Source organism: Sceloporus occidentalis, unplaced genomic scaffold (assembly GCF_023333645.1).
Source record: "Sceloporus occidentalis isolate IW3139 unplaced genomic scaffold, rSceOcc1.0.p SCAF_248, whole genome shotgun sequence".
NCBI lineage: Eukaryota > Metazoa > Chordata > Lepidosauria > Squamata > Phrynosomatidae > Sceloporus > Sceloporus occidentalis.
In genome coordinates, this window is record NW_028317228.1 from 350,508 (window position 1) to 365,488 (window position 14,981).

Here is a 14,981-nt window from a genome sequence, read left to right on the forward strand (position 1 = left end):
GAAAGTAAATAGTTGCACTTTACAAAATAAATACCAATTTTTTATTCTAGCAAAATGATCACTGTGGTAGCCAGCATTACCACAGTGATCACCTAGCTATGAATTGTCACTTGCCCTTTTCCAATATGGCTGCTGCTGATATATTTGCAATCCCATGAACACTTGGGTCATGTGGTTACAAATCAACCAATGGCAGAGGGATGATTTCTTTTGAAAACAGACAATACATTTCAAATCAGCCATTTGCTGTCTGGGTGTTAGGTGAGTAAACAGCTTCACTTAACAGCTCTCCCCAACTTTGAAAATCATTGCAGTTTTACTACAGCAAGCTAATTTTATTGCAGTAAAACTGACATCTTTTCTAGCAGCATAATTTCTTTCAAAATAAATATATATTTTGTAAAGAGAATTATGGCTAAACGTCGGATGAGTGCTGAGGAAGGAGCCGAGTTCCTTATCAACTCCTCCTCTGATTTCTCCTCTGATGACGCATCTGCTGGAAATGATTCTGACGTTGTCCCTGGGCTGTCATCAAATAGTAGCGACAGCTCCAGTGACACAGATGAACAGGCTGAGCCACAGCGAGGCCGCAGACAGTTCAGAGCTGCCAGTTCCCGTGGCAGAGGGGTGTCAACATCTGCAGTGGCCCCACAAAATCCTATGGGAATGGGGGATGTTGTCGCATCTGCAACAACCGCTGTGGCCCCAGGAGTGGCTGCAGGAGTCTTGGGAATGTCAGATGTGGCATTCCCAGGTGCAGACAGGCCTGTTGCAAGCTATATCTGGACCTATCCCAATATGGTTCAGCCAGTATTGCCTCCATTTACTGGCAATGCTGGTTTCTTGGTGGACACTGCAAATTTTGAACCCATCAACTACTTTCAGTTGTTTGTGAATGATGGGTTCTTAGAAATGATTGTTCAGCAGACAAATCTGTATGCTGAACAATTTTTTCAGCGCACTTCGGTCAGATTGAGCCGCCATGCGAGGGCACATCGGTGGACTGAGACCAATTTGCAAGAGATGAGGAAATTCTGGGGCCTCACTCTACTTATGGGGATTGTAAAAAAGCCAAGTATATCCTCATATTGGTCAAGGCAGTCCAATCATGCGACCCCTAGATTTCCATCTACAATGAGCAGGGACAGATATCTGTTACTGCTCAAGTTTTTGCATTACAATGATAATGCAAATGCTCTGCCACGGGACAATCCAGACCATGACCGACTGTTCAAACTAAGGCCTGTTCTAGACCATTTATTGGCAAGATTTCAGGAGTGCTACTCTCCAGGCCAGAACATATCAGTCAATGAATCCTGGCTCCTTTACAAGGGACGCATTGTTTTTAAACAATACATTCCTTCAAAGAGAGCTCGCTATGGCATCAAGATGTATAAGCTTTGCGAGAGCTCCAGTGGATACACCTATCGTTTTAAGGTATACACTGGCAAGGATTTGGTTCAAGCTCACCCTGACTGTCCCTCCTCATTTACTGCCACTGAAAAGATAATGTGGGATTTACTTCACCCATTATTTAATAAAGGCCACCACGTATATGTGGATAACTTTTACACTGGTGTGCCAATATTTAAACATTTATATAGCAATGGCACTGTTGCGTGCGGCACAATCCGTGCCAATAGCAAAGGCTTTCCAACTCACCTGTTCAGAAAGCAAAAGAGAGGAGAGACCACAGCTTTGCGTTCTGATGAACTGCTAGCTGTGAAATTTACAGACAAGAAGGATGTGCATCTACTCACAACCATTCATGATGAGAGCACATCACCTGTCTTGGTCAGGGGGCAGAACACACCTACAATGAAACCCATATGTGTCCAGGATTATAATAGGCATATGGGAGGGGTAGATAAGACTGACCAGATGCTTGAATCATACTCTCCTTCTCCCAAAGCATATCCATGGTACAAGAAACTGGCAGTCCACCTGGTACAGTTGTCAATGCTTAATGCATTTGTCCTGTATCAGGCTGCCCAAGGAGGAAGGCTACGTTTCCAGAAATTTCAGGAAGCAGTTATTAATAGCCTTCTATCAGTAGGTGATATTCCAATAGCTGCGCCAAGTGAGGACAGTGCAAGATTGCATGGCCGTCACTTTGCTGCACATGTACCGGCTACAGAGAAAAAAACGTTCCCCAGTAGGAGGTGCAGAGTGTGCAGTCACCAAGGACGTCGTAAAGACACCCGATACTATTGTCCAGACTGCCCCTCTAAACCAGGGCTATGCATGCCAGATTGTTTCCGTATTTATCACATTATGGAACAATACTAGCTGCATACCCCTGCAATCCCAGTAGGCCCTGGTTGAGGCTTTATTCGGACCAGTGTTACTAGCTACATACGCCTGGGAGCCTGCAATCCCAGGAGGCTCTGGTTGAGGTTTTCACCTGACCAGTGATACTAGCTACATACCCCTACAACACCAAGAGGCCCTGGTTGAGGTTTTCACCTGACCAGCGTTACTAGCTACATACCCTTTCAACCCCAGGAGGCCCTGATTGAGGTTTTCACCTGACCAGCGTACTCCAACCACCATGAACACTTTAGTGAATTAAAGTCATCAGTATGTGCAGTGTTCTGCTTGAAACACTGCACATGCTGAGAAATCTGTGGAGCTTGATGTTGGATTCCAGGTAAGTAAAGGGCGTGAAAGGATATATGAAAAGTGTTTGTGTGTGTGTGTATGGAAATATGAAAGGTGTGTGAATGAGATATGAAAGGTATGTGAATGAGATATGAAAGATGTGTGAATGGTCAGTAATAAGGGTTGAAGCCTTGACGTGGCATTACTGCTCACATGGGTATCCGTGTGCTAATTCAACCAGTTTGAGTGTCTGTAATATAGAATTAAGTTAGTTAAATAATGAGGTAGATAAAACTGGTTTCGAGGTAGCCATGTCTGCATTTAGAGAGCTCTAGCCATCTGGGAAGTTAATTTAGGGTACGTAAAGCCAGAGGCGTATCTAGGGTATGGCACCTATGGCTCCTGCCATAGGCGCCATTTGAAAGGGGCGCCAGTGAGCGGCTTTCAAAAGCCGTCTTTTTTTTTTTTTTTTTTTTTTTTTGATGCGGAGGAGAGAGAGGGGCGCCTAGCAACCGCTCGGCGCCCCTCATTCTCCTCCACAAGGCCTCTGCCTCCGTCCCGGCACCAGCGAGCGGCTTTTAAACGCTGTCTTTTTTTTTTTTTTTTTTGATGTGGAGGATCAAAAAAAAAAAAAAAAAAAGACAGCGTTTAAAAGCCGCTCGCTGGTGCCCACTGCTTCAGTGCTGAGTGCCGAAATATGACGTCATATTAAGGCGCTCAGCAGTGAAGCAGCGGTCACGGCAGCAGTCAAGAAGGCAGAAGCCTCGTGCTCCCGTCGCTGGACCTCAAGGTGAGAACTACAAAGGGGGAGAGGGGTTAGGGAGTGATAAGGGAAGGAGAGGAGTTAGAGAGTGATAAGGGAGGGGGAGGGGTTAGAGTGATAAGGGAAAGAGGGGTTAGAGAGTGATAAGGGAGGGAGAGGGGTTAGAGAGTGATAAGGGAGGGAGAGGGGTTAGGGAGTGATAAGGGAGGGAGAGGGGTTAGGGAGTGATAAGGGAGGGGGAGGGATTAGAGAGTGATTGATTAGGGAGGGAGAGGGGTTAGAAAGTGATATAAGTAAAGAGTGGATTAATGTGTGCATGCATTGAGTGAATGAGGGAGAGCATGAGTTAATATGTGAATTTATTGTCTAAATGACGGAGAGCATGAGTTAATGTGTGGATGAATTGTCTGAATGAGGGAGAGCATGAGTTAATGTGTGGATGAATTAACTGAATGAAGGAAGAGCATGAGTTAATGTTTGGATGAATTCTCTGAATGAGGGAGAGCATGAGTTGACTTGTACTAGGCTATTTGGGGACAAAGATGGCAAATCTTATGTGTGTGTAATTTGGGTGCTGGTCAGGTTCTATGTGGGCAGTGTGGACGCCAGGGCTGGCTTTGGGGTGTGCAACCTGTGATCTATGTCTGTAATTTAGGGGGTTTTAAATATACCCTTTAATGCTGTGTTTTTATGTGAATTCCAATTGATCTATACCTGCAAAGCTGGGTTTTTGTGTTATTCTGTAGATCCATATCTGCTATGCTATGTTTCCATACATTATTTATGTATACCTGCAAATACAGGGTTAATATGTCTTATTCAGTTGATTAATACCTGCAATGCTGTTTCCATGTATTTATTTGATCTATACCTGCGATGCTACGTTTCATATATTATTATTGTATACCTGCAAATATAGGATTTATATGTCTGATTTTGTTTATTTGATATATACCTCCAGTGCTAAGATCACAAGTGAATTTCAATTGATCTGGGTTTGTGTGTTGATCTATACCTGCTATCGGCAACAGGGTCTAATATATATATATAATATGGGCAGCAGGGGCTAATAAATGGGTTTTAGATATTTGGACAGGGGCGCAATTTCAGTGCTTGCCATAGGCGCTATTTTCGGTAGATACGCCTTGCGTAAAGCACACATTTTTTGAATGTATACCCTTTACAGCACCCAATGAGGGGGGTAGATGTATTTCTAGTGCAAAAATGGAGTACGCAAATATTAGTGGAACATGTGGCTTTGCTTAGAAAATCAAGATTTCCCACACAAAGCGACATGTTCCGTTAATATTAGCGCACTCCAATTTTGCACTAGAAAACCAACTACCCCCTCACTGGATACAGTAAGGGGTGTACTTTCCAAAAATATGTGCTTTATGTACCCTAGATTAACTTCCCAGGTTGTTAGAGCTGTTTAACTGCAGAAATGGCAACTTTGAAAATCTTAAAAAAAAAAAAGTTTTTAAAAATTGAGAGGTGATGCCTGCAATTAGAGAGCTATAACTACCTGGGACATTAAATTAGGGTATGTAATACACCCCTTAACGCATCCTATGAGGGGTTACGCGTATTTCTACCTTAAAACTGGAGTGCGCAAGACACAAATGTAAATGTTGATGTGTTGTTTTTTTTGAAGTGCAAAGTTCACTTATTTGTTGTACACTTCAGCTTTATGATAATAATACAGCCAGTACCTCATTGGATGCAGCTGGGGGTGTAGTTTTTTAACAATATATAGTTTTGCTGCCATATCTTAACTTCCCAGGCCGCTAGAGCCGTTTAATTGTCGGCAACCATACATTCAATTTGAAGATGGATTTTGTGATAGTCTATCAAATTGACTTTTCAGCAATAAAACAGTATGAAAACACAGTGAAATGTTCTAAATTTCTGCTTATTTTAGACCGGTTACCTTGTACAAGCATTTAGCAACACAGGTTTTGATGAAAGAGTTTAGAAAAATAAAATTTACAAATGCATTTGTTTGCTTCAAAAGTAAAAAAAATAGTTTTTTCACATATTTTGCTTTATTTCTCAAATCTGATGAGACATACACATATAACAATGGTATATTTCTAATCTGCTGGGTGTGCTGGAAAAAAAATAGTTTGTATAGTTGATTTCCACAACCTTTCCTTCTAGAAGTGTTTAAAGGTGAGATGCACCAAAATGCCGAAAACCAGCTTAGCACCCAGGTGGAAAATGGCTTAGCAGCCAAGGGGTTAATGTACATGTAAGACACCTCCTTTTCTCTTTTTTTCCTTACTATAATGTTTACGCAAAGCTTTTTTATATCTTGCCCTCTTCCCATGAAGAAAAATAAAAGTAGGTTGAAGGAAAAAAAACAACTGATGCCTTATATACTATATAGCCTTGGATAATGCACCTTAATACATGCTATTTTCCCAAAACTGTTCTATTCCTAAACTGGTGGATTCATTATACATTATATGCCGTTAGTGATCATGCATTGGATGCGTATCATCTGTAGGTACACTCTAATTTCATGGAGAAGTGTTTTATACAACCTATGCAGAGACTAAACTGCTCTGAGCTCTGAATCGCCCACAAGTACATGATGTATACACCGCTAATTAGAAAGGCTGGCAATTTCAGTGAGTGTTACAAACACAAATAATGGGTTTATGCTAAAACTTGGGTGCCCCATGCTACCCTCTTACGATCCAATTTAAGGGCAGAAGAATTTGCTCTCACACAAACCCAGAACCCAAGCAGCCCAAATATCGGTGGTCTTGTCCTAGATTCAGCTTTATGCCTAGCCCATGTATGTTTTACAATCTACAAGTTGAGCTGGGAGGTTGTTCCATTTATTTACCATCTTCTTTACATTACATCTCAACCTCTGACCTTCTAGTTTAAGATTATGTCTTGTTCTAACCTTTTTTTCTCTGAAGTACTCAGTACTTGTACTATGTCAATATTATTCTGGAGATGGAGTCTCTAGAACTGTAAACAATACTCTAGATGAAGTCTGACCAGCGATCTGTAACGTGGCATACACATCTCTCTCTGTCCCTAATTTCTCTACCTATACAACCGAGCACCCTGCTTGCTTTGGCCGACACTTTATTGCATTGCCTGCTTACCTTTAAAATATCACTTATGAAGCCAGTATTCGTGCAATATAAATTTCTACATTATAACATGTATTTAATGTAGCTAGGAAGCCCAGTGTGTCAGTTTATGCTGTTCTGTACTTTTGGTCAGTATAATATATCCTTGATATTAATATCTTAGTGTGAAAAAAATCCTTCCAGAACAGGGGTATGTTCCAGCAAGTGACAGTAGGTGGCAGTAGAGACAACGAAAATTGTTACATTTTAAAATGCAGCCAGAATAAAGGGAAATCAAAAGCAAATACAAGAAAATGTTATCTTCATGATGTAAATGAACATCTGAGAGCAACAGATGGGAAAATTACGTAACACGTTACCGCAGGGGATATCTAAATATCACATTTTAATTGCACTGATAAAGTAGAATGATCTTGACAATTCACGCACTTAATATAAACACCAGGCAATTCTAAAACGGTAATTATCGGTTCTGGTTTCCATAGAGCTTGTTGTTAGACACACATCAGGGAAAACCACAAATGTACGAAATTAAGTTCAGAAAAAAAGAAAGAAAAAACACTTGATTAAACGAAAGCAATCTCAGATTGTAGAAGTACCCAAAGCACGGTGCTGGGGAATACGTTGGCGTATTGATGTAATTGTAATTGACTAAATCAAAAACATAGCTCATGCATTTAGAATAACACAACTAAATTCCAGTTTATCCTGAAGGCGTCACTTGTTATTGTATGAAGGAAAAGCACTTATAGCTAGCATTGTGTTCTTGATCTTGAAGCCTGGATGCGTCAGTCACACTCGGGTGGTTTTCTATTAGTCTTAACCCCTTGATGACAATTGCCGGTCCGGGCACGTCACGGAAAAACATGTCGTTAACGACAAATGACGTGCCAGGACCGTCATTTGTTAAAACGGGTAAAAAAAAAAAAAAAATTCGATCCGTGATCGATTTTTTTACCCAAACGGCGTTGCTGTAATGCCTCGACCTCGAGGCATTCAGCAACGCCATGATCGGAATCAGGGGCCATGTCTGGCCCCTCCCCGGGGCGTCAACATCCGCCATACAATGTATGGCGGCGGACACCCGTTTTAAAAGCGTTTAGGAGGCGATCAACGATCACCTCCTAAACTTAAATGGTGTCGCTGGAATGCCTCGATCAGGAGGCATCCAGCGACACCAAACACTTACCTCTTGATGGACTGTGACCGCTCCGGAGAGCGGTCACAGCCGCAGCTGCCGGTGATCTTCGCCATCAGCAAGATGGCGGCGACCCGGGAAAAAAAATAATAAAGACGAAAAAGTTCGCTAGACGGTCTCCTGACCCTCTAGAGAACTCTGGCTCCACTTGCAGGTTGAATACAGGTACTGCATTCAACCATGCAAGTCAATGGAGCTCAGCTTTCTAATCACAGTGTGATTAGAAAAAAATAAATTAAAAATAAAATTAATAATCATTAGAAAAAAAATAGTAAAAAACCAGTAAAATGTAAAAATAATTTCCCTCTGATGTCACTATCAGGGGAACCTTCAAGTTGAAAAAAAAATCTTAAAAATGTTTTAAAAAAGGCAAAAAAAAATTAAAATATATACCGTATTGGCTCGGATATAGGCCGCCCCCGTATATAGGCCGCACCCTAAAAGTTTGGTGCTTTTTTAAAGAAAAAGTTTTTTTCTTTAAAAAAGCACCAAAAAAACATGCTGCCACTCTGCCCCCCCCGAGATATGCTGTCACTATCCTCCCTCCCCGAGATATGCTACCACTGTCCCCCCCCCGAGATATGCTGCCACTGTCCCCCCCCCCCCCCGAGATATGCTGCCACTGTCCCCCCCCGAGATATGCTGCCACTGTCCTCCTCCCTCCCCGAGATATGCTGCCACTGTCCTCCTCTGCCCCCCGACTTACCGGAGCTGACTCCCGGGTGTCTTGCGAGGCCGGCGGGGGACATCTACGCAATACGCATATACAACTTGTATATAGTATAGTTGTATACGCGTATTGCGTAGATGTCCCCCGCCGGCCCCGCAAGACACCCGGGAGTCTGCTCCGGTAAGTCAGGCGGGGGGCCAGAGGTAAAACGCATCGTGCGGTTAGACAACCGCACGATGCGCTTAGACAACCTCCCGTGCCGGCACCCCCCCCCGTGGGAAGTGCTGGCAGGGGAGGCTGTCTGAGCGTATCGGGGAGTAGGATGCAGGTCCCCTGCACCGCTGCGGGGGATCTGTATCCTAACCCCGCTGCCTGCCCGACGCGCTAGACCCCGAATATAGGCCGCACCCCCACTTTAAAGACTTAAAGTGGGGGAAAAAAGTGCGGCCTATATCCGAGCCAATACGGTATATAAAAAATATATTTTTGTGAGCAAGTCCTAAAATTAGCACATTAGCTTAAAACAATTCTCGCATGGAAAGAGTTAAAATACTGGCATATTAAATGCCCATGGGGTGTCTACTTTTAAAAAATGTATGATTTGATGGGGTAAATTGAATTGGCCGGATTCAACAATGTCCCAAATAACACGGGGGGAAGGATGGCCACACATCTAATTTCCAATTAGAAAAATGCACACGTACCAAATGTGGCCTTTTAGTTCCCCCCAAAAATGACAAACCCATGCATGTGGGGTATCACTGTACTCAGGAGATGTTGAACACATATTGGGGTGTCGTGTGACAGCGGCATATACCAGGAGCTGTAAATTCATACATAAAGTAGGTGTGTGTGGGAAAAATACACACACAAAAATACTACTGCAAACTTTGAAAAAATGCTGGTGGTAAAATGTGTGCATGCAAAGAGTTAAAATACCAGCATTTAAAATACCCTGGGGTGTCTAGTTTTCAAAAATATATGGTTTTGTTGGGCACACTGAAATGGCCCGGCTCAAAGATGTACCAAATAGGGCATGGGCAGTGGATCCCCAAATGCCAAAGTTCAACATTGAAAAATGCGCATGTCCCAAATGTGGCCCTTTTGCCCCCAAACAGCCAGGCAAAATCATTCATGTGAGGTATCGCTGTACTCAGGAGATGTTGCTGAACACATATTGGGGTGTTTTGTGATAGTGACATATACGAGAACTTTTTAATTCATACCTGAAGTAAAATGTGTGTGACAAAACAAATGCAAAAAAATGACTACCACAAAGTTTGACAAAGACTGGTGGTAGATATGGTGCATGGAAAGAGTTAAAATACTAGCATTTGAAATACCCTGGGGTGTCTAGTTTTCAAAAATATATGGCTTTATTGGGCACACTGAAATGGCCCGGCTCAAAGATGTGCCAAATAGGGCATGGGCAGTGGATCCCCAAATGCCAAAGTTCAACATTGAAAATCCGCATGCCCCAAATGTGGCCCTTTTGCCCCCAAACACCCAGGCAAAATCATTCATGTGAGGTATCGCTGTACTCAGGAGATGTTGCTAAACACATATTGGGGTGTGTTATGATAGTGACATAAACCAGAACCTGTTTATTCATACCTAAAGTAAAGTGTGTGAAAAAACAAATGCAAAAAAAATGACTACCATAAAGTTTGACAAAGGCTGATGGTAGAATTAGTGCTTGGAAAGGGTTAAAATACTAGCACTTGGAATACCCTGGGCTGTCTAGTTTTCAAAAATATATGACTTGATGGGGTAAATTGCATTGGCCGGCTTCAAAGATACCCTAAATGGCACATGGGGGGAAGAATTACCAGATTTGGAAAAAAAAAGCTTTGAAATAGCAAAACGCTACCTGTACTTATTGCCCCATAATGTGTAGAAAAAAGCAAAAAAACATAAAAACATTGGGTATTTCTAAACTCAGGACAAATAGTAGAATCTATTTAGCAGGTTTTTTCATTACCTTTTATAGATGAGTAAAAGATTTTTCAACTAAAAGTTTTTTCTAAATTTTTCACCATATTTTATTCTTTTTTTAATAGTAAATAATATGATACAATCAAAACAATGTCATCTAAAGAAAGCCCTTCTTGTCCGGAAAAAAACAATATCTAATGTGTGTGGGTTCAGTAAATGGGAAAGAAGAAAATTACAACTAAACACGAGCAGCGCAGAAATGTTAAAACGGCCATTGTCACGAAGGGTACAAAAAGTAAAATCAGCCTTTGTCACGAAGGGGTTAAAAAGCCTCCCAACACATCTATGTTTGTTTATGCCTGATAGTGTGAAACCAGCACCTATCCCACTCATATGTAACTATTAAAACAAAATAACCAAAATAAACCAACATTAACAGTAATTCCCCATTAGGGATGACTTCACTGGTTGTGGTCATTGAAAGTGTTTAGTGGTTCTGAAAATGCCAACCACAAACCACTTGTTTTTAAAAGTCCGTACACTAACACAACTGAAGTGATGGCGTAGTAATATGTCTGGGAACAACTAAGGGGAAAAGTATATATAAAGTAGCAATAGAGGTTTAAAAATGTTGGCTCATATTCAAAGTTGCATGTTGTAAGATTTGGAGAAGTTGATAAATGCAAGCATTGCAAAACAAATTGAAATTACATATTGATTTACCTCTGGAAAAAAACTGACACTACATAATACACTGTGTATATTATCGGAGCTATATAAGCAATAATATTAATGGAAATCGTTCCTGAGCTCAGTTACTGCTGCATAGTGGCAGTGACTTGCGGACGGAAAACTAGAAATTGCAGTGTCAGCTTGTAACCTCATTCCATTTAACTCTAGGATGTTATAATTCTCAGAAAAGATACTGGAGCTGTCAAGTGAGAGTTCTGGATTGCACTGTAGGTTAATGATGAGTGTAGTTTAAAGCCATTACAGTGAAAATTATGGTGGGTGACTCGATGGAACACACTGTACTTATTTCCACTGGCATTAGATAGGCCTGCCATCGCAAGATGGAATGAGGACATTCAGCAAAAAAAAAAAAGCTGACCTTCAGCTACAATGGATGTCACAAATCCACATTCTTGTTAAAAGATGCGGCTGCACACAAGTTATGTCACAAAAACGGCAATGCATATATTTAGGTATTTGGTTAGTAGATTAAATTAACTTCTAAAAATATTTTGAATATGGTTAGCAAATTTTGGCAACAAAAATATATTGTGTATGAATTTTGAATCTTAATAGATATGCACTGAATCTCTGTTATTTACTGGGAATATACAAGTGGAAAGGCCATGGCAGGCAAAAATAGGACACAATGCCACATGGTGGTAGGGATAGAGGCAGTGGACCTTCTCTCAATGTGTATGATCTCGAGGGAGCTGACCTACTGTCAAGGTCTATGATCCAGATGGAGCTGACCTGCTCTCACGGTTATAAACTAAATGGAGTGAATCTGTTCCCAAGGTTATGCACTAGAGGGAGTGTAGGTTGTATGAAAGTGAATTCCAGAGATTAAATAATTGCCTTAAATATTGAGATTTCAATAAAGTTTTGAAGAGTTCATCTTTCCTTGAAAATGAACTCAGCTCTAATCAGGTTGTAAGATACATTAACGCTTGTATAAAGCTTATTACTGCAAGATAGCTTGTCCTTATCATACATCTTGAATACTGTATTAATCAACTTTCCTGCATTAACACTATAGTACGTTTACCTTGCATTTCTGAGCCTTGTCATGCTGGAGGACATCTTGATAATGCCAGGCATTTTCTGGAGAAACAGCTTCAAGTTTGGCACTTGGAGACAAAAGGGCTTCTAGAGTTATTTGAGGATCTCCTTGATCAATGGCTTCATTAATTATGCCAATTGCAATTATCCCTAAAATAAATGAAATATTATTAAACTATACAACTTGCACCCTGCAATGTATCACTATAAACATATTCCCGATACCACAAATTAATTCCAATGTTTATGCAGCTATGTAGTCAGGTAAGATTTGGATGAGATTTTAAAAACAGACACATCTATCTATCTATCTCAGTTGTTTTCACGGAAACAAGGATATTTTTGCAAAGAGATTTTTGATCCATTAGCCTTTTAAACTTAGCGACCACAATGTGCCGTTGGAACAGGGGAGCGATGGGAGCGATAAAGGTCCTCTATACGCCGATAAAAATAACGAAAGACCAGCCGTTTCCAGCTGCAACAGGCATTTACAACGTCTACACTGTATTTCTGATCCATTTCATGTTATTTTAATGGACAAAATGCTTTTCTTTCAAAAACATGGGCATTTCTAAGTGACCCCAAACTTTTGAATGGTAGTGTATATTCATTAATGTAAGGAATGCATAGATAGAGGCCAACTGAAGCAACGTACTTTCATTTTCTTCCTGGATTTCGCCATTAACAAGTTCAATGCAACTCTGAATTTCATTCCAATTTAAATAGTTTTGTCCTTTGGCTGAGGCTTCCTTCTTAATAGATGCCAGCGATCCAACATACCTAGACATAAATTAACACACTTTCTGATTATGAGATACACAGAAAAGAGCTATAACTACCATAGTATCAACCATTCATTTCTATGGTCATAATTCAAACAGTCAAAGACGTGGCTAGTACCATGACTTAGAGCCTGCCGGTTCAGCCCTTACTTCATATTACTTACTGGCATATTGATAGAGCTTCAGATCAATCACTACATTCTGCTCATTTCTATGTCTCATGCATGTAGGAACAAAAAGTATTAACCACTAAACAACTTAGCAGGAAATGTGGTCTCCTGTCAGTCGACACAACAAAATCTATGAGACAGATGACTTCTGTGCTGTTGTTATTGTAGGGTTTCGACCCCAAGCTTGTTTATTTACTTTGTCTGGTATTGGATTCTAAATGCCCTTCAAATAATAGATCTATGAAATAACAGATTGCTATGATCTCACTTGGACAAGCCTACTTATGGCTATTGAGTGTATACATATGATGGGACCCCCATTCAAACATTAAGAACCCTTTGGATGGAAAGGGCCAGTTTCTCTAGGGCTCCCATTCACCAGATTAGCATTAAAATGCACTACAAAAAGTACAAACCGTTGCATGTTATCCTCTTCCAAGTTGCTGAGCCCTATTGACTGGCTGGCAAGATGTGTCTGTAAAGCATTTATATCATTTGTGTCCAGAGCCTGGTTAACCAAAGCGACTGAAGACAACATCTCCACTGCAATAAAGAGTTCCTCCTGCATTAAGTAATTCTGTTGATGCAAACAAAGGTATTTTTAGGATTTAGAATATAGTTACTATTCCAGTCAACATAGTAACAGAGCAAGAAAAACTAAAAGGCTGTCCCATTCATCCTTTATGAGCACAGACAACAGGATCAGATTTTCTTTCACTGTTGCCCGTGAATAAACAGCATTTCCCGTTACATACTTCATAATTGCTGGGATCTGGATAGTGGGATGTATCTTACCGTTGGATTTTGGTTTTGCAAGCTGGAGAGTTCTGCCTGATACAAAGCCTCAGCAAATGGATGAACAACTGGAAGATGAGCCTCTGGAAGCATAAGGGCTGCCAAGGTCTGGGCTGAATCACCATTGCGAATTGCATTGTTGATTCTTTCAACTGCACCCAACACTATAGCACAGCACAAATAGAAATACAAGTCCGTTAGTTGGCATCATTAGTTAGTATCATTGACCAAATGGTGCAGGACAAGGGGAAATACTTACCAACATAAATTTTAAATCTGATATACATCACATTTGACGTGGATCAGTCTGTTTAAATGGTACGTAAGTAAATATGGGATTTAAAAATAATTGGAAAAAATTGGAAACGAGTATCGGAGATGGGATGGATAGGCCCTAGGAATGAATAAATGCAACCAGAATTGGTTGTTTAACTAATGTGGCGCCTTGGCAATAAAGTCCAGATAACTGTGCTCACAGTAACAACCTTTTCCTATCTCCGTTGACATGCCTGTGTGAAAGTATTCCTATTGTGCTTCCCGTTTCAAAATATCTGTTAAAAGTCAAGTTAAAGGCCTCTTTTTAAAGGAGTCTTCCAGAGGCCGAGCTCCACAAAAGCTGCTGATTTTAAACACATTTAGAGCTAAATTCAGCATTACAAAAAATATATTCCTAGAATTGGGAAATACTCAAATCTTTACAATAACTATTACTTGAATCATATAAAATGTTGCCCAATTAGGATTTTTTCAGGTAGTGCTTGTCATGTGACACAAAAGTAAGTTTGCAGTCATGGAAACTAAAATTCCAAGTAACATGCTTATGATCTATCTTAGAAGGAATTAATAAGTGATACATAAGCTAAGGTATTTGGCCAAGATGCTAGAGAGTTCAACTAATGTCAATGAAGGTAGCCCCGTGGGAAGTAGGATAAAGAAAAGCATACAAAAAACACACTACAGGGAGTGCCTGATTAGTCCACAAAGGAACAGGGAGTGATACAAAAGGGTAAGGGCTTAATTTTGGCGCTACTCGCACTCTTGCCTATTCACTAAAGCAAGTCTCTGCAGTTGAGTTAAGGTTTCAACGACTTCCTTTTTAATATGCATCATGAAGGCCCAACCCAAGCAATATTCTGTGGCAGGAAGAGCTTAACGGCCCT

The 14,981-nt window shown here is 40.7% G+C and overlaps 1 protein-coding gene across 1 annotated transcript in view; it reads right to left on the minus strand.

Annotated features, from left to right (window-relative positions):
- The window catches only part of LOC149276079 (ras GTPase-activating-like protein IQGAP2), an 86,800-nt gene that overhangs the window by 40,660 nt on the left and 31,159 nt on the right, over positions 1 to 14,981 (minus strand). Inside the window, exons 11-14 of the mRNA XM_089503917.1 lie at positions 13,822 to 13,985; positions 13,443 to 13,603; positions 12,730 to 12,854; positions 12,061 to 12,224 (exon numbers count right to left, since the gene is read on the minus strand). Coding sequence (XP_089360043.1) covers positions 12,061 to 12,224; positions 12,730 to 12,854; positions 13,443 to 13,603; positions 13,822 to 13,985 — 614 coding nt within the window. The remainder of the gene's footprint in view (positions 1 to 12,060; positions 12,225 to 12,729; positions 12,855 to 13,442; positions 13,604 to 13,821; positions 13,986 to 14,981) is intronic.